General features: G+C 42.6%; 4 protein-coding genes across 4 annotated transcripts; 1 reads left to right on the forward strand and 3 right to left on the reverse strand.

Annotated features, from left to right (window-relative positions):
• Positions 1–92: 92 nt before the first annotated feature.
• On the reverse strand, positions 93–3,472 carry RhiXN_08981 (Retrotransposable element Tf2 protein; the record flags this gene model as incomplete). The annotated part of the gene is made up of 6 exons (XM_043328797.1): positions 93–421; positions 497–1,046; positions 1,074–1,835; positions 2,053–2,369; positions 2,960–3,273; positions 3,327–3,472. 6 exons carry the CDS (start codon positions 3,470–3,472, stop codon positions 93–95), a joined length of 2,418 nt encoding a protein of 805 aa, XP_043180243.1.
• A 107-nt stretch (positions 3,473–3,579) lies between these two features.
• RhiXN_08982 (Retrotransposon-derived protein PEG10) lies at positions 3,580–4,899 on the reverse strand (the record flags this gene model as incomplete). The annotated part of the gene is made up of 3 exons (XM_043328798.1): positions 3,580–4,223; positions 4,257–4,505; positions 4,545–4,899. 3 exons carry the CDS (start codon positions 4,897–4,899, stop codon positions 3,580–3,582), a joined length of 1,248 nt encoding a protein of 415 aa, XP_043180244.1.
• Positions 4,900–8,960: 4,061 nt separating this feature from the next.
• On the reverse strand, positions 8,961–11,314 carry RhiXN_08983 (Retrotransposon-derived protein PEG10; the record flags this gene model as incomplete). The annotated part of the gene is made up of 3 exons (XM_043328799.1): positions 8,961–9,258; positions 10,525–10,952; positions 10,994–11,314. 3 exons carry the CDS (start codon positions 11,312–11,314, stop codon positions 8,961–8,963), a joined length of 1,047 nt encoding a protein of 348 aa, XP_043180245.1.
• Positions 11,315–18,486: 7,172 nt separating this feature from the next.
• Positions 18,487–20,194, forward strand: RhiXN_08984 (uncharacterized protein; the record flags this gene model as incomplete). The annotated part of the gene is made up of 3 exons (XM_043328800.1): positions 18,487–18,689; positions 18,749–19,463; positions 20,099–20,194. 3 exons carry the CDS (start codon positions 18,487–18,489, stop codon positions 20,192–20,194), a joined length of 1,014 nt encoding a protein of 337 aa, XP_043180246.1.
• Between the last annotated feature and the right edge of the window lie 5,718 nt (positions 20,195–25,912).

The following is a 25,912-nucleotide window of genomic DNA, read 5'->3' on the forward strand; positions in this document are numbered from 1 at the left end:
ACTGTGAATTGGCTTGGAAACCCCAAGAACAATTCACCTTGTTGATTTCCCACCCTCTCATCTGTGTGAATCATCTCAAAAACTCACAGCAGTCATTTCTTTCCTGGTTGTGACCCTTTGCTTCGGGCATTATTATGAGCAAATGCAGCCAGTGGGAGCCAATCAACCCAATCAGACTGTCTATGATTCATGGAAGGACATAGGTAAGCCTCTATCCATTGGTTTTCAATCTCAGTTTGTCCATCAGATTGTGGTTGATAAGCAGTAGAGAAACTAGGAGTGATTTGCAGAGATTTGTAGAGTGCCTTGAGGAACTTGGAGTTGAATGTAGTCCCTCTGTCAGACACAGTGCGCTTGGGAGTGCCATGTAGCTTCCAGACATGTTCCAGGAACATCTGAGCTACATCCTCAGCAGTAGCAACTTCTTTGCAGGGAATCAAGTGCATCATCTTTTAGAAGCAGTCTACAACCACTAAAATGTTGTCATATCCCTTACACTTGGGAAACTTGACAATGAAATCATACAAGATGCCTTCCCAGGTAAATGCCGGGACAGCAAGCGGGTTGAGAGCATAGTTGTGTACATGGCCCTTGCTTCTTTGACAGATTTCACAAGACTCCACATAGCAATTGACTTGGAATTCCATTATTGGCCAGTAATAGTGACAACTGATTAAGTCCAGAGTTTGTGCTCTTCCTTGGTGACCAGAAGCAGGGGAATCATGGAAGTGAGATAAGAGCTGCTGTTTGATCTCAGGTTCATCTGGCACAACTATTCTTCCTTGATACAACAGTAGACCCTCCTGAATTGTATAGTCCTTGAACTTCTGTGCAATGCTGTGGGGCATGGATTTAGGGTCTGATACAGCTAGCAAGTTTGTGTCAAGACCAGGGTCTTCCTGAGTGGCTTCCTTGATTTGATCCAGCAAGGACAAATCTATGTGTGCTGAAAATGCCTCAAAATGAGATTCTGGAATCATAACTTGTGGAGATGGTTCTAAGTCTGTGTGATCTGGTTTTCTTGACAGGGCGTCAGGTTTCTGTGACTATTTCCCAGGTCTATAAGCAATAACAAAGTTGTAGGACGCCAGCATGAGATGCCAGCGTGCATGACGCCTGTTGAAGGTTCTAGCTGATTTCCAGTACTCCAGATTCTTGTGATCAGTAAACACAGTGATTGGCTGCTCAGTTCCTTCCAGGAAGATTCTCCAGTGCTCAAATGCACAAATGATGGCAAGTAGCTCCTTGTCATGCGTGTCATAGTTCAGCTCAGCAGGTGAAAAGCTGGCTGACATGAATGCAACAGGATGTATACAACCATCTTCCTTTCTCTGAGATAGTACAGCGCCCATGGCTGCTCCAGAAGTGTCTGTTTCCAAGGTGTAAGGTTTAGATTCATCAGGGTGAGCTAGAACAAGCTCCTTGCAAATCTCAGCCTTGATTGCATCAAATGCAGCCTTCTGTTCTTCTAGCCATATCCATGGTTGCTCTTTCTGAGTAAGGTTATTCAGAGGGCGTGCTAAGCAAGAGAAGTTGGGGACAAAGCAACAGTAGAAGTTTGCAAAGCCTAGGAATGATTGCACCTGTTTTGCATTTTGGGGTTCAGGCCAGTCCATGATTGCTTGCACCTTGTCTTTCATGGAGATGCCATCAGGAGTAATCACAAGACCAATGAAGGTGACTTCTGTGACAAAGAAGTAGCATTTGGCAGGGTTGCAGAATAGATTATGGTTCAGCAAGCAAGATAAGACTTCCCTGACATGTTCCACATGCTCTTCTCTTGAGTTTGAGAAGATCAAGATGTCATCCAAGTGCACAACCACAGAGATATTGTCCTGGACACGGTCACATGACCAGTACAAGTGGTTGCATGCTGGCCCAAGCCCAAATTTGGGGGGTAGCAGGTGTAATCATGGGTTGTCAGCAGAGGAATAATAGGGCTCTATGGCTTAGTGGTCAAGCTGGTTCAATTCTGGCTAGTTCTATTTTCCTCTGTTTATGACAGATGTCAAGTAAATCACAGAATATGTTGTTCATGAAGCGCATAAACACAGCCAGGGCATTGCTAAGGCCAAATTGCATGACTGTGGGAGCAAAATGACCAAGGGCAGTGTGAAATGCAGCCTTCCATTCATCTCCTTCTTTGATTCTGATATTGTGATATCCATTCCTCAAATCTAGCTTTGTGAAGATCTTAGCATGGCGCAATTTCTCAATTAGCTTGTCTTGTCTGGGTAGTGCATATCTGTCCTTGATTGTGATGGCATTTAGCTGGCAATAGTCCACCACTAAGCAAAGCCTGCCATCAGCCCTTTTTACAAACATCACAGGAGCTCCTGCTGGTGAGGTGGTTGGCACAATCTTTCCAGCTGCCAGTTCTTAGTCAATGTATTCCTTGAGTGCTTCTCTCTCTGCAGGGGTCATAGAATAGATAGGGCCATAGGTGTCATGCCCTAGAGGCGTGACCACCTTAGAATCCACTAAGTCAAAGAAATAGTGAATATATGCGCTATTTTCATGAAGATTTATGGATATATGCATCTCTATGCTATTTAAGTGCTGAGCACATATTATGTAATCCAATTACATGACCTTTAGTCATATGATCACGTCTTTCTTATCTTTGGTCATGTGACCTTATCTTTGTTATTGTGTTTGTTACTGTATGTACTATTCCCTCTCCTTGTTTAATATATAAGGAGGGTTCTCAGAGCCTTAAGCCTCAGAACTTGACCTCTTATCCCCATCCCACATCTACTACCCTAAGACATACAATTAAGAGTATTGCCTGAGAGCATACCAGTCCCTGTCAAAGGTTCCTTGCCCTGCTATCTTTATATCATTAGTGCACTTTACTATATTGGTCTTGTCCAAACCCTTATCTGGCAATTGCCTTGAGCATTGTTGGATCCCACTGGCTGATAAGTCCTATATTAGGCAATAGCTTGTTGGGCTTTACCTTGTGGTAGTTGTTGGCTCTGACAATAGGGAGGCTGTTTGTCTTCTTCCAGGTCAATAGCAATGTCATAAGGGCAATGTTTTGGCAGCATGGTAAAGGACTCTTCACTGAACACTTCCTGAAACTCCTGGAATTTAACAGGGAGATTCTGAGGCTCAGGGTTGATGCTGCCATCTTGTGCTTTTGTAGCTAGGTGGAGTGAAACTTTCATGGTGGTCCAATCAATGTCTGGATTAGCCAATATGAGCCATGGGGTTCCAAGGATAAGGTTTCTATTTCCAAGGGGAAGAGCATAGAAGATGGCAGAAAATTGCCTGTTTTGAGAGGTAAAGACTAATTGGGCCTTGAAGCAGATAGGGTTGCGGACTTGTTTGCCATTAATGCCAATGACAGAGCATGGGGAGTCCAATTCAATGTGTGGAATGTTGTGAGAACAGGCAAATTGGGATCAATGAAGTTAGCAGAAGAACCAGAATCAATCAGAGCAGTTTGAGTGTCTGTGATTCCTTCCATGTCTATAGTGAGCAGTGGTGATTTATTGGTTTGCAGGGCTGCACAAAACAAGGGTTCTATAGACACTGGGGGAGATTCAGGAAGCCTAGACACAGGGCAAGACTTCCTTAGACTTTTCCTGCTTGGGGAAGCACTTCTAGCTCTTCTACTTCTGCAGCCTTTGCTGATTCAGGCTTAGAGAGTTCTATTGTTCTGAGGCACCATCCATTCTTGCAGTCCTCCCATTTGTGAGACTTCTCCCCATATTTGGAACATTCTCCAGCGTTTCTTCTTGCTTCCTGAACCTTCTTGGAAACAAAATTGCTTGAGTGCCCTTGAGCAGGGCGTTGTGGTGAGCTGGTGCTGCTGTTGCTATCCTTTCTTAGCTCCTTGCATGCTTCAAACAGTGTGTCATCAATTAGACAGGCAGTGGAGATAAACTTGTCTAGTGCAGTGATGTTCTTGTGCAGGGTGTACTCAATTAGCTTGCTTCTGACTTCTGCCTTGAGTCCCTGGCGGAAGGAGGCAATGAGGGCAGGGTCTGACCATTCTAGTTTGCTGGCTATGATTCTAAACTCTGTGGCATAATTGCTTGCTGATTTCAGCTGCTTGAGCTTGCGCAGGCGCCGTTCTGCAATTTGTGCTGCTGCTGGATTGCTCCAGTTGCGCAAGAATGCTGTTTCAAATGTATCCCATGATTCCAAGGTTGGCTTGTCATCCCCATTCAGCAGCTTCTCTAAATAGATCTGTCCCCACTTCTTGGGTTGTCCATCTTTTAGGTTCATGAGAACAAAGGAGATTCAACTGTGGTCAGAAGGAAATGAGAAAGCATTGCTAAGGAAGTAGGTTTTGCAATCCAGGATAAATGATTTGGATGCAGGGCCCTTCTTGCCATTGTACTTCTCAGGAGCAGGGATTTTTGATTTCCCTTGGTGTGGACCAGGAGTTTGGGACAGTCCCCTGAAGGTGCTCTGAAGTGGGACAGATAATGCTCTGCCCATGATGGTAGCAATGTTGTGTAGCGTTCTTGCCTCCTTTTCTTCATTTGTTTCTCCTGGTTACGCTGATAGATATCCTTTGCTTAGGGGGCTACTTGTTGCTGCTTGAGATGCGCTTGGGAGGTCTACAGGTGTTGGCCTGATGAAGGGCTGCTCTGGGCTGGGATCAAGGTGTTCCTGGGTGTGTAGGATTGCCCAGGAGGTGTTTGGGGTTGTTTTAGGTGGTTCCGGTGACTCCAATTTGACCCTTTTTCCTTTTGGGTCAGGCTCATCCTTGATAGGGACTAAGAAGTCCTTGTTGCCTGAGCTGCCTGAGCCAGAAGGGGCCTTGAGGGTGTTGTCTATGACTGTGAAGATTCTTCTGGGAGGTGTGTATGGATCTATGCTGCTGGGGACAGTCAGAAGGTGCTGAATTGCGCTCTCTACTGCTTGTGTAACATCCTGCAACATGATTTGTTTCCAGGCATCTAGGCAGCTGATAAGATGCACTGTGTTCTTCTCCAGTGATCTGTGGAGCACTGGGGGTTGAGATCTGCTGCTGGTATTGTTGCCTATGAGATATCTGTGCAGGTGATTGAGTTTTGTAGCATCATCTTGCTACCAGAGGATTTCTGGGTGGAGTGCAACCCTTCTGCAACTTGTAGGTGCATTGGAAAGTCCTTCTAGTGTGGCTGGAGTGATAAGAGGGGATGCCTGCCTTGATGCAAGTGAGGCCATTGACAATTTGTGTGATCTGGCATCTGCCATAGCATCTGATTCAAACTACATGCAATCTGAGGGGTGTATTGAGGTAAAAGAGCTCAGGTCTTTCTGAATCAATGTGAGGGTAGCCTAGTTGGCAGTGTGCAATAACCCAGTGCACTCTGTGGCAATGGATAAGAGCACTGTAAGAAGTAAAGGTGGGGATGAGAACCTGAGTGATGTCCAGATTGATAGATTGGCTACAGCCAGGAAAGAACAATTCACAATGTCACAACCAAGGATAAAACAATTGCTGTGAGATAATGAGACAATTCACACAGATCAGAAAGTGGGAAATTGGCAAGGTGAACTGTTCTTGGGGTTTCCAAGCCAATTCACAGTCTTCTTTTATAACAAAGTACAAGGGGGTAAAACAAAGAGAAGAGACAGTGTCTGGGCGGCACAACTGGGAAGCAAGATAGAGCAAATGGCTCAGAAGCTCTACACAGTGAACCAGGCTAGTGCGCAGCAAGATAAGCAAGATAGAAGCACTTAGAACAGAATAAGTCCGGACTAAGTGCAAGGAGAGGACAAGGAAGTGGGAAGAACATAAACAAGGAAGATTGGAACTATACAAACAGATAAGATGGATACAGATGAGTTCCCCAGACAAATGTACTGGGGGGAGGAAGGAAGTGACAGGCAACACATAGTCATGTCATGAGCCTCACCTCCTGACATCAATCAACTTGCTTCTGACTTCTGCCTTAAGCCCTTGGCAGAAGGAGGCAATGAGAGCAGGGTCTGACCAGTCTAGTTTGCTTGCTATGATTCTAAACTCTGTGGCATAGTTACTTGCTGATTTCAGTTGCTTGAGCCAGCACAGGCATTGTTCTGCAATTTGTGTAGCTGCTTGGTTGCTGTGCTGGACACAGTCACATGACCAACTGTTGAAATGGGCTTTCTCCTCAAATCCAGTCCCCATTCTGGTTCTTTAGAATGGGTGCCTCACATTGGGATACCACCCCACATGCCTTTGCAATGCAGGCATTGTGGTCATCCCCAAGCCAAACCATAACAACATGTCCAATCCCAAGTCCTATTGACCCATATCCCTCCTAGAGACTCTGTCAAAATGCTTGGAGAAAGTTATCATGCAGAGACTCATCTATGAATCTGGCAAGTTCATCCTTATCCCACATTTGCAATTTGGAGGGTGCAACATGACCTCCTGCGTTGATGCTGGACTTTGTCTCACTCATGATGTCAAAGCCCAATGGGCTCTAGGAAAACATGTCTCCCTTCTTACCATGGATATATCTGGCTACTTCAACAATGTAGATCATGCCAGACTAGTCTACATGCTGAGATGCTTGGGCTTTGCACACAAAATTTGCCAGTGGCTTATCTTGTACCTCCTTGATAGAACAGCACAACCAAAAATCAACAACACCTTGTGCAACCCAAATTAACTTACTGGCAGTTGGCATCCCACAAGGTTCACCCCTATCACCAATCCTGTCATCTATATACTTGATCCCCCTCCTTTGCACAATTCAAGACCCACATGTCCACACCCATGCTTATGTCAACAACTTTTCCATACTTGCCTTCTCCCACTCACACTCCACCAATGCTCAAATCCTCCAAGAAATTGCTCTCTTGGCCAATGGAATGCTACAATCCCTTAGACTTGAGTTTGAACTCCCAAAATCCAAGCTCATTCACTTCATCTCACAAAAGCAACAACTGTCCAATGCTAAAGTTGAGATCCTGCTTGAGCACAGAGTGTTGAATATCACACCAAAAGTTGTAGTCCAGTGGCTGGGCTTTTACCTTGACCAGAAATTGAACTTCAAAGAACACATTTGATACATGGCCAACAAAGCCAACACAGTCCTGGCCAGCCTTTGAATGCTTGCCAACACTGTTAGGGGCATGACAATGTGGCACATGTGCATCCTCTTCATCTCATGTGTTCAACCCATCCTCACATTTGGTTTGCTTTTGTGGTTCCACAGCAAACTACAAAAGTCCCTATCCAAGACAATCCAGAAGGTGCAAAATGTGGGGGATTTGATGGTCAACCAGTGCCTTCAAAACAACACCCACCACCACTCTTCACCACCTTGCATCTATCCCACCCATCCGCATATACCTCCATAGGCTCAATACCAACACTGCCACCAAATTTAGAGTGCTCCCAAAACTTGCCAAAGTCAGCTGTTGCCTCCCCCTGTCTAGGGATACTCACAATACATCTCTACCATATCCTCCCAAACCCAAGAGCAATACAACAATAACCCCCTCTCCCATTACCTGCCTTGCAGCCCTCTCCCATCCCAACACCAAATTTCAAACCCCCTATTTCAACCCCCCCTGGCACCCTGATAACCTGTTCCCTGGCAGATTAGTATGTGCATTCCCCCCCAGTTGCTCCTCAAAGAATTGATAAGAGAAGATTGCCAAGAATGCCAACCACCTGATTGATGCACTTGCACACAAAGGCACTCTAATTGGCTTCTCAGACAGCTCAAAAGAGGTTTGATCAGGGGTCCACAAGGTTGGAATCAGATATAGCATACAGTGGAAAAAGTCTGAAGTGGCCAAGTTCAGCAGTGGTATTGGCCCTTGCGCCAACATCATTGATGCCAAAATGCTTGTTGCCCTTGCCCATATAGCCCAAAGATGTGCTAGGTTTGCCAGGTCTCACAACATCCAAAAAATACATGTCTTTTTGGACAACCTAGCAGCTGTATGCATCATCAACAGATCCAAACCACACCCCACTCAATATGCTTCAATCCTCCTTCAGAAGGAATTCCATGCTCTTCTTAGGGACAATGCAATGTGTATGTTTGTGGTCCAATGGATCCCTTGACATTCAAAGATCAAAGGGAATGAACATGCCAACAGGTTAGCCAATGAAGGACTTGACCTTTGTCCCACTGCCTTCTTCAACTGTACCACAGCTTGGGCTAAATGCCAAGCCACTCAATGCGCCTCCAAGACATGGGCAAAAATCTGGGCAGACAGCCCTCACTCTGAAACCATACAGAAACACATCCCTTGGCCCCTGTCTCTCAAACTCCACCCCATTTTCAACAATCCTGGCATACCTTGCTCTATTTCCTCTTGCCTTGTCCATGTGATGACAGGCCACAGGTGGTTTGGTGAGTACAAGGACAGAATGCTGTTCATTGAGGGTTCCCACAAAAGCCCATACAGCAAGCAGATCCAAAGCATCCTGCACCTCCTTTTCTTGTGCCCTTTCTCTGAAGAGAGCTGCAAAAATCTTACTGACATTGCACCTGATCTCAACCCCCTCACCCTCTTTGGGTCTACCAAGGGCCTCAAAGTGGTCACAAAATTCATTCTTCACTCCAGAATTGGCCTCTACAAATAACAATGCAGGATACAGCCCTACTTTCCCCCACCTAACCCTGATGCCACCAAACATCCACCTAACCATATCTTTTTCACCTTGTTGCTCTGGGTCCTTTTTCTGCTTTTTTTTTCCTCCTCTCCTTTGCCATTACCTTGTGCTTTGCTTGGGAATGTGCTGTGTAACAGTGTTCTGTGTATTATCACAAGTGGTTTGCCTTGTTTGCATGTAGCTCCTATTCTCCCTAATAGAAGTGTATTTTTTTTTAAAAAAAAACACAGTCACATGACCAGTACAAGTGGTTGCATGCTGGCCCAAGCCCAAATTTGGGGGTAGCAGGTGTAATCATGGGTTGTCAGCAGAGGAATAATAGGGCTCTATGGCTTAGTGGTCAAGCTGGTTCAGTTCTGGCTAGTTCTATTTTCCTCTGTTTATGACAGTTGCTCTACTTGCACAAGAATGCTCCTTCAAATATATTCCAGGATTCCAGGGTTGGCTCATTATTGCCATTCAGCAGCTTCTCTAGATAGATCTGCCCCCACTTCTTGGGTTGTCCATCTTTTAGGTTCATGAGGACAAAGGAGATGCAACTGTGATCAGAAGGGAAGGAGGAAGCATTGCTGAGGAAGTATGTTTTGCAATCCAGGAAAAAGGATTTGACTGCAGGGCCCTTCTTGCCATCATACTTCTCAGGAGCAGGGATCTTTGATTTCACTTGGGCTGGACCAGGAGTTTGGGACAAGCTGTTATGGAGTGAATAATTTAGACATATGCACCCCTAATTGCCAATAGTGAATAGTGCAAACTAGAGTATTCATACCTGCTCTATCCAAATATGGGCATGCACATTACTATATTTGGAAACTGGCAGTGCTACAAGACCTTTTATACTTTATTTCCTCATTGCGCTTGCATATACACATTTGATCATGCAAAATGGTCATAATATTATTTCTATGATTTATAGCATTTTTTGTATTATGCATTTATATGTAGGAGCAGTAGTTACAGACCATAGAACAAGTGCAAGTAAGCATGGAAGCACCAACACTTAGTAATTGCAAATAAGTGCCAAAGGTTGGTGGGGCATGCCAACACCAATATCTTGGTGGGAAATAGGCATATTACTATGCAGGCAAATACAAATAGGTTGGAGGCACTGGCATCTCACTTCTCAAAAAGGAATTGTCTGATTCTGAGCCAAATTGATGGAGAAACCAACCATGTAAGTTTCTAGCTTTTTCTATGAGATCCTACCTTGCCTCAAGGTTATTTTTAGCATTCAAACTAATGTAATTTAGTCATGTATGTTCTAGAACATTCTATAAATAGCTCTGGGTCTATCTCACTAGGACTTATTGGGACTAATTGGTCTTTATGTATCAAATGGCTCAGACTGTACCTCTCATATAACTTCCCCTTTTGTACATCATGTATATTGTTATTTGTTCTCCCTCTAGGGTGGATAAAGCCCCTGAGGGAGACCCTTGAATGCATCCTCATATTCATCCCATTTTACCTCCTGTGTGAACTTAAAGATCTATTAGATCTTCTTTACTTAGTTTAGAGTGTCTTATTTTGCTTTCTTAGCCTATTAAGCTCACTGAACTTAACCTGTAAGGCAACTTGGCGCATATAGCCTCTAGCAAGGTCCCAACAGATACTGGGTAGCTAGGAAAGGCTCTAGGGCAACCCTGAACCTCTTGAGTAAGTCAGTTGGGAGAGTTGAAGGCCTTGAGAGCAGCATATACAACTTAACTGAGTGCAATCTCAGTCAAATGAATTACTAACAAATTCAGATAAGTAACTAAGAGTCACCACTCACTTTCATACTATAGGTATAAGCACAACCAACCATCTTCAACCGCAGTAATCACTTGATTACTAACCTAATTTACCTTAATATAGCTAGTCTATTGCCTTTTATATCCACAGATAGTTAATATATTCATCACTTTATTATCTTCTGTACTTAATTACATAGTCCCTAAAACCCTACTCTATAACACAAGCCCCTGAAGGGGCTCTGAAGTGGGACAGATAAGGCTCTGCCCATCATGGTAGCAATGTTGTGCAATGTTCTTGCCTCCTTTCCTTCATTTGTTTCTCTTGGTTGAGCTGATAGATATCCTTTGCTTAGGGGGCTACTTGTTGCTGCTTGAGATGTGCTTGGGAGATCTAAAGATGTTGGCCTGATGAATGGCTGCTCTGGGTTGGTGTCAAGGTGTTCCTGGGTATGTGGGATTGTCCAGGAAGTGTTTGAAGTTGTTCTAGGTGGTTCTGGTGACTCCAATTTGACCCTTTGTTTCCCTTTTGGGTCAGGCTCATCCTTGATAGGGACTAAGAAGTCCTTGTTGCCTGAGCTGCCTGAGCCAGAAGGGGCCTTGAGGGTGTTGTCTATGACTGTGAAGACTCTTCTGGGAGGCATGTGCCTGTGCTGCTGGGAGCAGTCAGAAGGCACTTAATTGCGCTCTCTACTGCTTGTGTAACATCCTGCAACATGATTTGTTTCCAGGCATCTAGGCATCTGATAAGATGCACTGTATTCTTCTCCAGTGATCTGTGGAGCACTGGGGGTTGAGATCTGCTGCTGGTATTGTTGCCTATGAGATATCTGTGCAGGTGATTGAGTTTTGTAGCATCATCTTGCTGCCAGAGGATTTCTGGGTGGAGTGCAACCCTTCTGCAACTTGTAGGTGCATTGGCATGGCCTTCTAGCATAGCTGGAGTGATAAGAGGGGATGCCTGCCTTGATGCCAGTGAGTCCAGTGATGATTTGCATGATCTAGGGTCTGCCATAGTGCCTGATGCAAACTACACACAATCTGAGGGGTGTATTGAGGTAAAAGAGTTCAGGTCTTTCTGAATTAATGTGAGGGTAGCCAAGTTGGTGGTGTGCAATAACCCAGTGTACTCTGTGGCAAGGAAAGAGGGAGCTGTAAGAAGCAAAAGTGAGAATGAGAACCTGAGTGATGTCCAGGTTGATGTCATGAGCCTTGCCTCCTTACATGACTATGTATTGCCTGTTGCTTCCTCCTCCTCCTCCCCCCCAGTGCATTTGTCTGAGGAACTCATCTATATCCATCTAATCTGTTTGTGTAGTTCCTATCTTCCTTGTCTATGTTCTTCCCACTTCCCTGTTCCCTTCTTGCACATAGTCCAGACTCATTCCATTCTAAGTGCTTCTATCTCACTTATCTTGCTGCACACTGGCCTGATTCACTTTGCAGAGTTTCTGAGCCATATGCTCTATTGCCCTTCTTGATTGTGCACCCTGGATGCTGCCTCTCCTTGTGTATTTATGCCTGTTTTTATCTTGTAATAAAAGAAGAATGTGAATTGGCTTGGAAACCCCAAGAACAATTCATGTTGTGGACACAGTCACATGACCAGTACAAGCGGTTGCATGCTGGCCCAAGCCCAAATTTGGGGGGTAGCAGGTGTAATCATGGGTTGTCAGCAGAGGAATAATAGGGCTCTATGGCTTAGTGGTCAAGCTGGTTCAATTCCAGCTAGTTCTATTTTTGTTACACCCTCTTAACATATACCATTGGATTTGCATTATCTTTCTGATATTTCTAGTATTTTTTACAAACTTAATATCTTATGTTTTTTGATCACATGATCTTGGCACTTATTATACCAAGATGCTGTGCCAAGATGCTGTGCCAAGGGCGCTTAGGGAAAATCCATGCTTCTACACAGCCTGCAGCATGCTTCTCATTTCACATGGACTCTTCTATTCACACAAGCACAGACCATGTACATAGCTTCCTTTTGTCTATATATACAGCAGGGAAATTGCTTGGAGACCCCAAGTCAATTTTACCTTGTCTCACACATCAGACAGGTTATCAGAAACCAGCTAAGTAGCTGGCCATCAGTAGTACCCACACTTACCCCTTTAAATAGACCTACCACACCTCTAGGCCTAAGGCCCCCCTGTTATACCAGTAGTTAGTTAGTTATCACCATAACCAACTTGATTACCAGTAGTATAGCCTTAGATTAGATCTTACAGTGTTTAGTACGGCCTTAAGCACCAGCTCATCAGCATGTACCCAACCTTACTGTTGTAGACACAATCAATACCAGGGAGTTTATTCCCATTTTCTCAAATTTAAACAAAAGCAATCAGACAACATTTTCAATCACGTGATCTCGGCGCTTATATCATACGCTAAGCGCCAAGCCACGTCCCCATCCGTGCTTACTCAGCACACATAGCCACCTCCACCTATGACGTCATTGTGACACGTCAGTGACATGTATGCATGAGTAAGATTAACTGCGGAGAAGGGTTCTTATTGGATTAGATATTGCATATAGTGTATTTGTAATTAGCCCATCTGTAGAATATATAAGGAGGCCAATTGACCATGGTAACACCCATGTCAATTACCTCTTGTTGCATCACTTCACTGTACAAGGGCCTTATAGCCCAGTAAACCACTTAGTCACATGCCTTATGCGTTGTCCTCATTGTACTTACATAGCTTGCCACCACCTTATAGCGCGTGGACATTGTAGTTAGATAGTTTGCTGCTGTAGGTAGCACCTCCACCGCCTTACGCGGTTCCTACTTAACTCTATACAGCCACAAGCGCCTGCTGCCTTGACACCCCTTAAGGACGTCTAGGACACTTACAGTTGGTGTACAACAATTTTCCTCTGTTTATGACACTTACCAGTGCCCTGGCTGCCTTCCAGCACTTCATGAATAAGCTATTTGAAGACCTACTGGACATACACTTGTGCCCAAAAAGATTGAGCCACATGAGCTCACATCAATGACGCTCACACGTCACCTGCACAATTGAGAATTTGTTTACAATGTAATAGTAAATTATGTAGATACAGTAGTATAGAACATATATACAAAGTTTTAGATCAAAACTAAGTCTCCTTGTGGAGATACGCATGAGCAAAAATTTTGGGCTGGCTCATTCTTTTTGATCACTTTATATAAGCTACTTGGTCCTCCCTCATTGACTGCCATTTACCACTCCTTTTTACACTCAAACACCTGCCAAAAGTGCGCAAATGGCTCAATACACTAGTCCTGAGACTAAGGCTCAGATAATTGCGCTGAAAAAGCTTGAATACTCAGATTGGGCTATTGTTCAGCTTTTGCAACCTGAGACCAAGGTCTCTCACACTACTGTAGGTTGTATCTGGGCCAAGTATGGACTTACTGACCGCCCACTCAATCAACACAATCCCATTCCTGGGCACACACAGAAATTAACCCCCAGCAATGTCAGATTTGCTGCTTTGGCCCTAGCTTGGAGTAGAGTACCAACAGCAGCAAATATTAGACAGCAGTACTTCCCTGCCATTGGGTCCTCTACCCTCTGCTACTACCTCCAAGAGCTGGGTTTACAGCTGTACAAACGCTGCCAAGTACCCCTGCTCACTTATTGGCATAGAAAAGCCCATTGCACATGGGCATACAGTTGATTATTCTGGCCACAATCATGCTGGGATGACATTGTCTTCTTGGACAAAGTCCAAATCAAGTTATTTGGGGCCAACAGCAGCCAATATTACTGGAGGTGACCTAGTGAGTCCCTGTATAATCCCCAATACACCAAAAAGACAATATCTCATGGTGGCAGGGGTATCTTCATTTGGGGGTGCATTACCCAAGAGGGAGTCAGGCAATTGTACCTTATACAATGCAAGCTGAACACCCCAGGATACATTGAAATCCTTGGGGATGCCTTCTTTGGAACCCTTGCCAACTATAAAATCACCCTGTTCAACATTACATTCCAGCACAACCAAGATCCAAAGCATACAGCCAGGCTGACACAATGTTGGCTTGCCAGTTTGGGCGTAAGCATCCTCCCATGGCCATCAAAAAGCCTGGATTTGAATATAATTGAGAATGTCTGGTGGCATCTGAAGGAGCGCATGCATACTCACCAACCTCCCACTTTGAATGAGGAAAGGTTATGGATAATAGTGAGGGACAAATGGAAACAAATTTCCCCAAAATATATTGGCAATTTGTATGATTCATTACCATGTCAAGTACAAGCCGTGTATTTAGCTAAAGGTGGAAACACCAAATACTAAAATTTGTATCCAAATTATTCAGTTTTGCATGTCATTTTGGGTGCATGTGTGCAGTTGCAGGTGCAATTTGAAAATGCTCAAAAAGAATGAGCCAGCTCAAAAATTTCACTCATGTGTATCTCCACAAGGAGACTTAGTTTTGATCTAAAACTTTGTCTATATGTTCTATACTACTGTATCTACATAATTTACTATTACATTGTAAACAAATTCTCAATTGTGCAGGTGACATGTGAGTGTCATTGATTTGAGCTCATGTGGCTCAATCTTTTTGGGTGCAAGTGTATGTGTTATCATATATCTAGACAATATCCTCATCTACTCAAAGGATGCTGCCTTGCACATGCAGGATGTCCACAAAGTCCTGAAAAGGCTAATGGAAAATCAACTGTTCTGCAAGGCCTCAAAATGTACCTTCCATGTCACCTCTGTGAAATAACTGGGGATAATGGTTTCCAATAATGGTTTCAGCCTGGATAGGCTCAAAATCCAGGCAGTCCAGGAATGTGTCATGAGCCTCACCTCCTGACATGACTATGTATTGCCTGTCAATTCCTCTTGCCTGTTATAGATAGGGAAAATAAGTAATAAAATAAAATACTATGAAAAGGAAAGAAAGAAACCAAAAGAGGAGAAAAGACAAATAAGGTAACTGGCTAACTATAAAAGGTAAAAATCTTAAGAGGATAAGTAATAAGAGAAGTCTAATGCTAGTGAAATTAGAGTATATTAAAGTAGCTAGTTATCTTGCTAAAAGAATGAGGTAGTTAGTATCAGGGTGATCCCTACCAATAACTAGTAATGAGCGTATTACTGTTCAACAGGCAATGCAAAGTACAAGTGGAGTAGTATATAACCCAAATGTCAGTCTCTGGAACTCACTGTAATTTAATTGAGAATCATGGAAATTTATTTCCCTGTCTCCAACAGCTGACAAGGGGGTAAGGGCATTGTGGAAGCACCAAATACTTAGCAGACTGTCAGGAAGTCTTAGCAGGGTTGCACTCAAGCCAATTCTAGGTTCCCTGTATAGGTTGGGGCTGTCCTAGAGGCTATATGTGCCAAACTTTAGAACTTTAGGCTGATTTACTATGTATGATACTTAAATAAATCAATAGAAGAAGTTCTTAAGAGTTGCACTAGGCTGAGAGAGTATGGTAAAAAAGAGATGCATTCAAAAGGCCAGTTCAAGGGGCTATTTATACCCTTGGAGGCCTGTGATTACTATATACAGTAGGGTAAGATACATGACAAGATGAAAAGAGATGAGATGTTAAGAGGAAAAAGATAGGATATTGGTAGAAAAGGAAATCAAGTTAGATAACCTCCACACTTCAATCCAAGATGCCACACAAGATGGAAGGGGGTGCATTCACTACTACTGGGATTACAAACTCTGTGCAGTATTGCACAACAATGCCTGGTTTGGGCATGATGGACATAACTAACTGTTAAGAGTCATGTAAGCACAGGAATAAGAAAGAATTACTATATACAAAAGTTATATGAGAATAACTAAGAACTAAAAGTAGAATCAGAATATATGCACAGAATATATGCACAATATAAGCTAGGTTATCAGGAATAACAACTCCTAACAAATAGTCTAGCAACTATGAAGTGCAGGTGGTTGGTTATGTATAGTACCTTAGACTAATGTTACTTAAGCCTAAGTGACTAAGGGTATGTATACTTAAGGTCTCTGGGATAGTACCTTAAGTAAGAGGGTTACCTGACTAATGTACAGGATTTACAGGATTTGCCTAATAAGTATAAGACTTATAGATGCTTAAGTAAGACTTAAGACTTATGGGGTGTACCTAAAATATATCTAGGATTTAAGAGATATTGTAGATAGAGCTGTCTACAATATGGGGGGTATGGTGGATTGAAACACTATCACTCAATCACAACAATTGTTACACTCCCTTGAATTATACCATTAGAATTGCACAATTTTTCTATTATTTTTAGTATTTGTAACAAACTTGATATCTCTTATTTTTTGATCATGTGACCTTGGCACTTATTTATGCCAAGATACTGCACCAAGATGCCATGCCAAGGGCGCTTAGGAGAAATCCATGCTTCTGCACAGCCCGCAGCACACTTCTCATTCCATATTGACTCTTCTACCTCTCATGCACAGACCATGTATATACTTCTCCTCTTTTCTATATAAACAGCAGGAAAATTGCTTGGAGACTCCAAGTTGATTTTACCTTGTCTATCATCTCAGACAGGTCTCAGAAGTTCCAGCTAAGTAGCTGGAGTATCAGTAGTGACACCATTAACCCCTCTTACTCACTCATCACACCTCCAGGCCTAAGGCCCCACCATTGACAGTAGATACCTAGTAGTTAGTTAGTAGGACACCCTAAGCATCATAGTGGAAGTTAGCCAAGTTAGATTAGTTGTTGAACCTTGTACTAGCTACAGCCTTAAGTGCCTGCCCCTGGTGTGTACCCACCTTACAGTGGTGTACAGCAACAATCCTTACAGTATTGTTGCACTATACTCAATGTTGAGCTCAACAACTGCCACAGTCAAGGGGCACAGGGTTGCAGTAAGTACACTAATAGGCTACCCTGTGTCTGTTGGGACTGGCCTATGGTCTTAGTGCGCCAAATAACCTCCTATGCTATTTACAGTGAGTCAATCACTAAAGCAAATGTGCAGATAAGCTGCTAAAGGCTTGTGTGTATATGCCATTATATATGAGTGAATAAATGGATGCATTAGAAGTGTCTTCACAGGGTCCTTTTATACCCTGAGAAGGCGCACAAACAAGTATATACATGATTGATACCAAGAGGGGGTACAGGAGGTACATGTGGCAACTGAAACACTTAGGAGAGCCAATACTTGGGTACATAGTAAACAATAACAGATCCTAATATTTGCCCTAAGGCAGTATTTGCCTGTGTGGGTCCTTGGATGTCCCAAGGCCAAGTGTTTCATCCTTGGAGTAAACAGTCCCAAAGGTGTGATACCGCTGTATTGGGTACTTACAGTAAATGGGACATAACTCTGCCAAATGTTGTCCGTTTTGGGTGTCTAACCCAGCGTTCTGGAGCGCACAAACAGCCGCCCCTAAGCGCAAGCAGTTTGGCAGTGCAAGATGACCGGGTGATGGAGAAAATGCGCATTTAGTGCGTTGGCGCTTAAGCGCTGATTAAGCGCCGGAGCACTTGCCTATGCAACAGGGGGGACCCTGAATATTTCTGTGTGTAGCCACAAGATAGAATCTTGAATACTAAATACTACAAACAAGAGAAATATTACTTGTTACTGTTTATCTACTCAGCTGAATTTCTATATATTTAAAAGAGTGAGAAAACTGCATATATGCAAAAGATATTGCATATTGAGGGTATTCCTGAGGTTTATAGGTTTTGTAAAGGTTGCGCTTGGATAGAGGGACCTTAAAAACCTTAGTTTGCATCTGTATCTTATTTATTCACTGTAAGATTACTTGTGCAACTAGTAAAATCAGTACAGATTATTGAAGGAATGTCATATCCATAACACTAACCTGCCTACATCACAAATAATGAGGGAGTTTAATTGGTCTACCCCATCTTCTCAAACCCATGCTCCTCCTCCTGTGGCTGAGCCACCTCATGTGTATTCTCCCATGTTGTTTGATGATCTATCCAATTGTGAGCTTCTGAATATGGTAGCCCTGAATATGATTGTATTGAAAAAAGAATTTTCCCAATTACAAGGTGCTTATCATGAACAACATGATCAGTTAGCATTAATGAGGGGGAATTGGACAAACATCAAGAACAATCAAGGAAATGGCATCAATATTATGTAAACCAATTACAAGGAGCTGCTGCTTCCATATAAACTCTCCAAGTTCAACTAAGCAATAGCTACTCTCAATGCCCACAGCTCCCCCTCCACCTCCTCTGGGTCGTTCTTCCTGTTCCACTAATTCTACTATCCCCTCTGGCAAGTCTGAACTCAAATTTGCCAAACCCAATAAATTCAGTGGCAAAAAAGAGGATGCCCTCAACTTCATCATTGCCTGTCAAGCTTATATAAGGACTCAAGGGGCCAATCAATCCAATGAGGAAAAGGTTATGTTGGTTATGTCATATTTTGAAGGAGCAGCAGAAGATTGGTATGCCCATACAAGGAAAGGAATGTGTTTAGAGGAGAAACCATACCACTACTGGAGAATATTGATACCTTTTGGGCTGAATTCACCAAGCACTATGTGGACACTAATTGCAACAAAAACTACCACCAGAAATGGAAAAGTCTGCAACAGAAATCCTCAGTCCAAGAGAGAATTTTTGAACTCCAGCAGTACTCTGTTTCCCTTGGGTACAGTGATGGGACACTTTGCAATAAGTACTATGATGGCCTTAAAAGAGAAATCAAGGATATCATGCTCTCCACTATGTTCCAATGGCACCACACTACTGCTCAACAAGTCTATGACAAGGCAGAGGAAATTGAGAATCATATTGAGTCATCATGTCTATCCAATCCCTCTGCCCCAGCCACCACTTTGCAAATTCCTACTACTCCAACACCCACTTCCAATCCCACTTGCACTTGTCTCATTGTTGGAGACAACATATATATGATTGATCCCACTACTTGTTGTGCCAGGAAAGGCACCATTACTTCTATTGTTTGTACCACCACCAGCAACATGCCAAATGTTAGATGGAATGGGGAATTCAAAGACACCCTAAGCCCCTTCCCATCTCTGAAAAAAGACAAGTGCCCAACTGTTGCCACCACTTCCAAACCAATCTTGGCCTCTGTCCCCATTCCTTTGTCCAATTCTAAAGGACAAGGGCCCATGGGTCTTGATGGCAAAGGATTAGCAAGTATTACTTGTCATGTATGTGGTGGTAAAGGTCATCTTGCATGCAATTGCCCCTCCAAGCCAATGTCAGGGCATGTGGCAAATGTAGCATGGTTGTGTGTTGTGACCCAACTGTATGGTTGGTCACATGCTAGAGGCAGGCACTTAAGGCCATATCTAAGACAAAGCTGACTAATCTACTAGGCTATACTACTGTATCTGGTAGCGCTTAAGGCACTCTACTTCTACCTACTGTTGACAATGGGGCCTTAGGCCTGGGAGGTGTGATGAGTTAATATAGGGGGTTAACAGTGTGACTACTCATATCCAGCTACTTAGCTGGAACTTCTGGGACCTGTCTGTTGTGAGAGACAAGGTAAAATCAACTTGGGGTCTCCAAGCAATTTCCCTGCTGTTCATATAGACAAAACTTCTAAGTACATGTGGTCTGTGTGTGTGTGAATAGAAGACTACATGTGAAAAGAGAAGCGTGCTGCAGGCTATGCAGAAGCATGGATTTTTCCTAAGCACCCTTGGCACAGCATCTTGGTGCAGCATCTTGGCATAATCAGCACCAAGATCACATGATTGAAAAACATAAGATGTCAAGTCCATAAAAAATAGTAAAAATAATAGAAAAATTGTGCAATTCTAATGGTATAATCCAAGAGGGTGTAACATTGTGGGAAAGGCCAAGAGAGGAAAATCAATTTGAAGTTGTTTCTGATGAGGAGGAGTTGGGAAAAGGAAAAGCCAAGGCCAACTAAGGAGTAAGGCACTTGGCTGTATGCTTGCGGATTTGCACTGTGTAAATAAAGATCTTGAAATATTGTTGCTATGTAATTCATCTGAAATATATGCATCATTTTTGGCAAATCTGTGTGAATCTCCTAAATCCCAAAAATCTAGTTTCTTGGCTAAACCTTTCCAAGGAAAAGCCATGATTGACTCTGGAACAACTTTGTGTCTCATAAACCCACTTTTGGTAGAAAACCATCAACTTCCCACTTTTTGCATTCCATTCCAAAAAAACTATGTGTCATTGATGGCAGAGAAATTGACTCTGGCCAGATCACACACTATACCTGCTTTAAATGTACCATTGGCAATCATACTGAGGAACTAGAATGCCACATTTCCAATATTGGTAATTGTCAACTAGTCTTAGGAATATCATGGTTAAAGAAACATAACCCCCAAATCTCCCAGGAAAAGCATACCTTGATATTGAACTCTTTGTTTTGTTCCAATAACTGCCTCCCAATACTACCTGTCCTGGAACTGAGGGCAGTAGAAGAAATCCCCACTCCTTACCAAGAGTTTTCTGGTGTCTATTTGGAAGAAGAGTTGTCAAAATTACTGCCACATTGCCCTTACAACATAGCTATCAAGTTGCTTCCAGATGCAAAACCCCAAAATGGTCCCTGTCATGACCCATGCCTTTGCTGGCATGTCTCCTGACCAAACCACCTACTAATAGGATACTCCACAGTCTTTAGAAGGCCGCATATACTCACATATATGCAGTCAGAACTGTCATTACTCTAAGGGCTCATGACTTAGAGACTGACAGTCCACCAGGGTCACATGACCTCCCCCCCTCCAGTCCTTTATCAAATACTATACTAAACTACTACAGATTTGGGGTGGGGGGGGATGACATAATCTCCTCTATAATAATATATTATTCAGACCTTGCCTGCAGGCTCACTTAACATTGGCCCATGGCAAGGGGGGTGGGGGGAGTGCAACATCCCCCAGTAACATATATTATTCATATACCACTGTGCATCACATATACTATATATATCTTTGACAGTGGATATATATGGTAATAACCCTTCCAGATATGGGTTATGACAGTCCCATATACAGCTTAGGACCAAGGGAAGATGCAGAATTGAAAGAAACCACTGAAATGCAACTCAAGGCAGGGTTGATTAGTCCATCAAAGCCCCCCATGGCATCCCCTATCCTATTGTTCAAGAAGAAAAACAGGAAATTACAAATGTGTGTTGACTATCAATGTGTTAATAGCATGACTAAGAAAAATGTTTATCCAATACCACTGCCACAAAATCTTATTGAGAAATTACAAGGTGCTAAGATTCTGAGTAAATTTGATCTCAAGGCAGGATATAACTTAGTCAGGATTAAAGAAGGCAATGAATGGAAAACAGCATTGAAACCAAATATAGGTTATTCAAATATCTAGTAATGCCTTTTGGATTGACAAATGCACTGGCAGCCTTTCAGAAAATGATGAACAAATATTTAGAGATCTTCTTGATGTCTATGTCATTATCTACCTGGACAACATTCTAGTTTTCTCATTAAATGAAAAAGATCACAGAGCACATGTTTGAGAAGTCCTTAAAAGGCTTCAAAATAATGATCTTTTCAGCAATGTTGAGAAATGTCATTTCCATGTCAAAAAAAATGACTATCTAGGGTTTATCATATTGGAATTTGGTATAGAGGTTGATCAGTCCAAAGTCACAGATGCAATGAATTGTTCTGCTCCTAAGAATGTCAAGAATATTTAGGAATTCTTAGGATTTGTCAATTTCTATTGAATATTCACTCCAAATTTTGGCAATTTAGAACAACCTTTGTACAATCTTTTGAAGAAAGACTCCCCTTGGAAATGGGAATTATCAGAACAACAAGCATTTGATAACCTCAAAAAATGCCTTACCTCAGCACTGTTACCCCTACAACATGATGTCACAAAACAGTTCTATGTGGGATGCAATGCATCAGATTACACTGCTGGAGCAATACTATCTCAATGTAACTCCAAAAGGAAATTAGCTCCTGTAGCCTATTTGTCAAGATCCCTATCACCAGCCAAAAAAAATACCATGACATTTTTGACAAGGAATTACTAGCAGTGATAAGAGCTTTCAAAGAATGGCAGCACTTACTTGAAGGATTGGAGCACCCAGTCCAGGTTCTAACAGACCATAAGAACTTAGAGTATTTCTCAACATTGCAATCCTTGAATAAGAGACAGATTTGATGGGCAAACTTCTTGGTTGATTACAATTTCCAAATCATTTACAGGCCAGGAACTCAAAACAAAAAAGCCAATATACTCTCTAGACATTATAATTTAGTGCCCCTAGAAGGGGGGGTAGAGAACCAGGTTCTCCTAAAACCAGAACTTTTTGTTGCATGAATCACACCAGATCAGGATATCAACAATCTTATTGGCAAAGCAATCTATGAGGATAGTTGACTCAAGGAAATCATTCATAAGCTCCAGGGCAAGGAAAAAGTGGTTGATTGGGAAATTAAAGAAGGCCTACTATGGTTCCAAGGGAAAATCTTTGTACCTAAGGATGAAACCATCAGGAACCAAATCCTAGAATCTAGACACAATGCATTAGCTGCAGGTCACCTGGGACAAGCAAGAACAGTGGAACTGGTCTCCAGGAACTACTATTGGCCATCTATGAAAAAGTTTGTTAATTACTATGTCAGCCATTGCAAAACTTGCATCAGGTCCAAACCAACAAATCAAGTACCTGTAGGTTGGTTAAAACCTGTTATGTATTACATGATATTTCATTCACAGCTCACCATCCACAATAATCTGCATATATCTGACTTTCTGATTTAATGGCCATTTGTCTCCTATTTTCCATTATTCCTGTCATTACTCTATGTAACGCTCATATTGACTGTATGTGTTACATATTGTTCAATAGAGCTCCTTCCACTTGTTCTAACGCTGCCTGTCACGTGCTCATACGATAAGATCTCATGGAGATATTAGCTTCATAAGATTCTATCTATGTGGCTCAAGTACCTTACTAATCATTATATTTATATCTTTACATCTAGCTCATCACATGACTAGCTCTAACTTGGGAAATGAACCTTATTCCTAGCTTAGTTGAGTCATACCTCTCATGAGATTACTAAGGTTCTCCTTATTTAGTAATTTCTAGTGGCACTGTGAATCCTGCTTATGAGTCATTCTGCTTGCCACCAGAATGACTCACACAAATGACTCACTGTCCTAGACGTCTGTAATGACATCAAGGCAGCAGGCGCTTACAGCTGTATGTAACTAGTGTGAAAACTGCTCAAGGCAGTGGGAGTGCTACCTACAACAACAAGCTACCTAACTACAATGACCACACACTATAAGGTGGCAGCAAGCTATGTATGTACAGTGAGTCCAATGCTTAAGGTGTGTATCTAAGTTATTACTGGCCTAAGGCCTTGTACAGTGTTGGGGATGCAACAAGAGGTAATTTGTCATAAACAGAGGAAAATAGAACTAGCTGGAATTGAACCAGCTTGACCACTAAGCCATAGAGCCCTATTATTCCTCTGCTGACAACCCATGATTGCACCTGCTACCCCCCAAATTTGGGCTTGGGCCAGCATGCAACCACTTGTACTGGTCATGTGACCATGTCCAGGACATAATTGACCTGGGTGTTACCATGGTTGGTTGGCCTCCTTATATATTACAGAGGGTGACTAATTACAAATACAATTGTGTGAGAAAAGAAGTTATCTATATGCAATAAGAACCCCACTCTGCAGTTGGCCTTACTCATGCATACATGTCACTGATGTGTCATGATGTTGTCATTGGTGGAGGTGGCTACGTGTGCTGAGTAAGTGCAGATGGGGATGTGGCTTGGTGCTTAGCATATGATATAAGCACCATAGTCATGTGATCAAAAATATTGTCCAATTGCCTTTGTTTAAATCCAAGAAAATAGGAATAAATTCCCTTGGTATATGTGTGTCTACAACACTCACTCTAAGTGCTCATTGGCTGCCAAGCATTTCTTGATAGACTGAGTCATGTATTTAGATGTTTCTATTGTTAACTAATTGCAGTTCAACCCAAGAGCAGTCACATTCCAACCTAGTCATATCTGTGCCTTCCCACCCACCAATCAAAGTCTTAGGAAGCACAGTCCTAAGCAAGTCATACTCATACTCTGACTAGGTGAATGACTCAGTAACCTTGCCACTCTAGGGTATATAAGGGGACTCTTGCATACCCTTGGAGGGCACCCACTTTACTCCACCTTACTGTTACTGTTGACTGTCACTCTTGGGTTTGGGCTTGCCCCCCTCAATTGTGTGATATATTGTGCCTCAAGATTTCAAATAACTTAAACTTGTATAAGTGGATCTCCCAAGTACCCATAGTGTGGAAAGGTTGTAGACCTGATACAGAGTTCTTAGGCTAAGTGAACAGAAGGCAATCATCCTTAAAGAAGGATATATACTAAGTAACCAGTTAGTTCCTGCAATTAGGAGTGAAATTTACACAACTATCTCTGCCAAAGGGAACCTGAGCCAGTACTCTTGCTCTTACAGAAATACTTACTAAGGCACTTTACACTGAGAAAGGATATATGTGTAGTTGATTGTATTCAAGATAGCTAGACCCAGAGAACCCTAAAGAAGCTACTTGTTTACTTAGCTTGGAAATTGGGAATCCTCCAACGCAGACTCTGCTCAGCACCAGAGTCTCAACCTCTTTTCCCCCAATTTACAACAAAACCCCTACAAATACCTGAAAACTCCTGGGAAGACATAGCATATCACATGATTGTTGGATTACATGTGTCAGAAGGATTTGACACTATTCTCACAGTCATAGACAGATTTTCCAAAATGGTTCACTTTATCCCCACTTGATCCACAGCATCTGCTATTGACATTGCCAACTTGTTCATAACCTATGTATGGAAGCTTCATGGACTACCTAAAAGCACAGTTTCAGACAGAGGTCCCACCTTTAATGCTACATTCATTTGTCATCTGTATCAAAGGCTAGACATCAATCCCACATTGTCCACAGCCTATCATTCTCAAACAGATGGACAAACAGAACACATACAAAGAGAAGCAGAAATATTCATTTGCATGTTTGGAATTCATCAATAATTGGACTGGGTTGCCTTGTTACCCTCAGCAGAATTTGCTCTTAATAATCTAAAGCAAACCTTAACAGGCAAATCCCCATTCCAGATATGCTATGGGTACAATCCAAGATTTTCAGTTGGTCAAAAATTCAATGACATTGTGCCTAATGCAGACAAGCATGCAGAATTCCTGGAAAAAGGTTATGACAAAGTCAAAGCAGCATTAGCTTTGTCACAGGAAAAAATGAAATACTTCTATGACCAAGGTCACCAGGCAGAGGAAGAAATTCAAGCAGGAGATAAAGTCTGGCTAAGCCACCTGTCCTAGATGTCTGATAGGATGTCAAGGGGATGGCGCTTGTGGCTGCAGTGTACAAAATACAAGAAAGTTGCCTAGGGTGACAACAAACCTATCTACAGCAACAAGCAGCTATCCTACAACAACAAGACTGCTTAAGGCAGTGACAAGGTTTATAAGTACAACTGAGAAGCTGCTTAGGGTGGTGTGGGCTAGCTGGGTATGTAGTGACTGAGTAGTTACCAGCTGTAAGGCCTTGTACACTGAGTAAGATGCAACAA

This window comes from Rhizoctonia solani, chromosome 5 (assembly GCF_016906535.1).
Source record: "Rhizoctonia solani chromosome 5, complete sequence".
In the NCBI taxonomy this organism is placed as follows: Eukaryota; Fungi; Basidiomycota; class Agaricomycetes; order Cantharellales; family Ceratobasidiaceae; genus Rhizoctonia; species Rhizoctonia solani.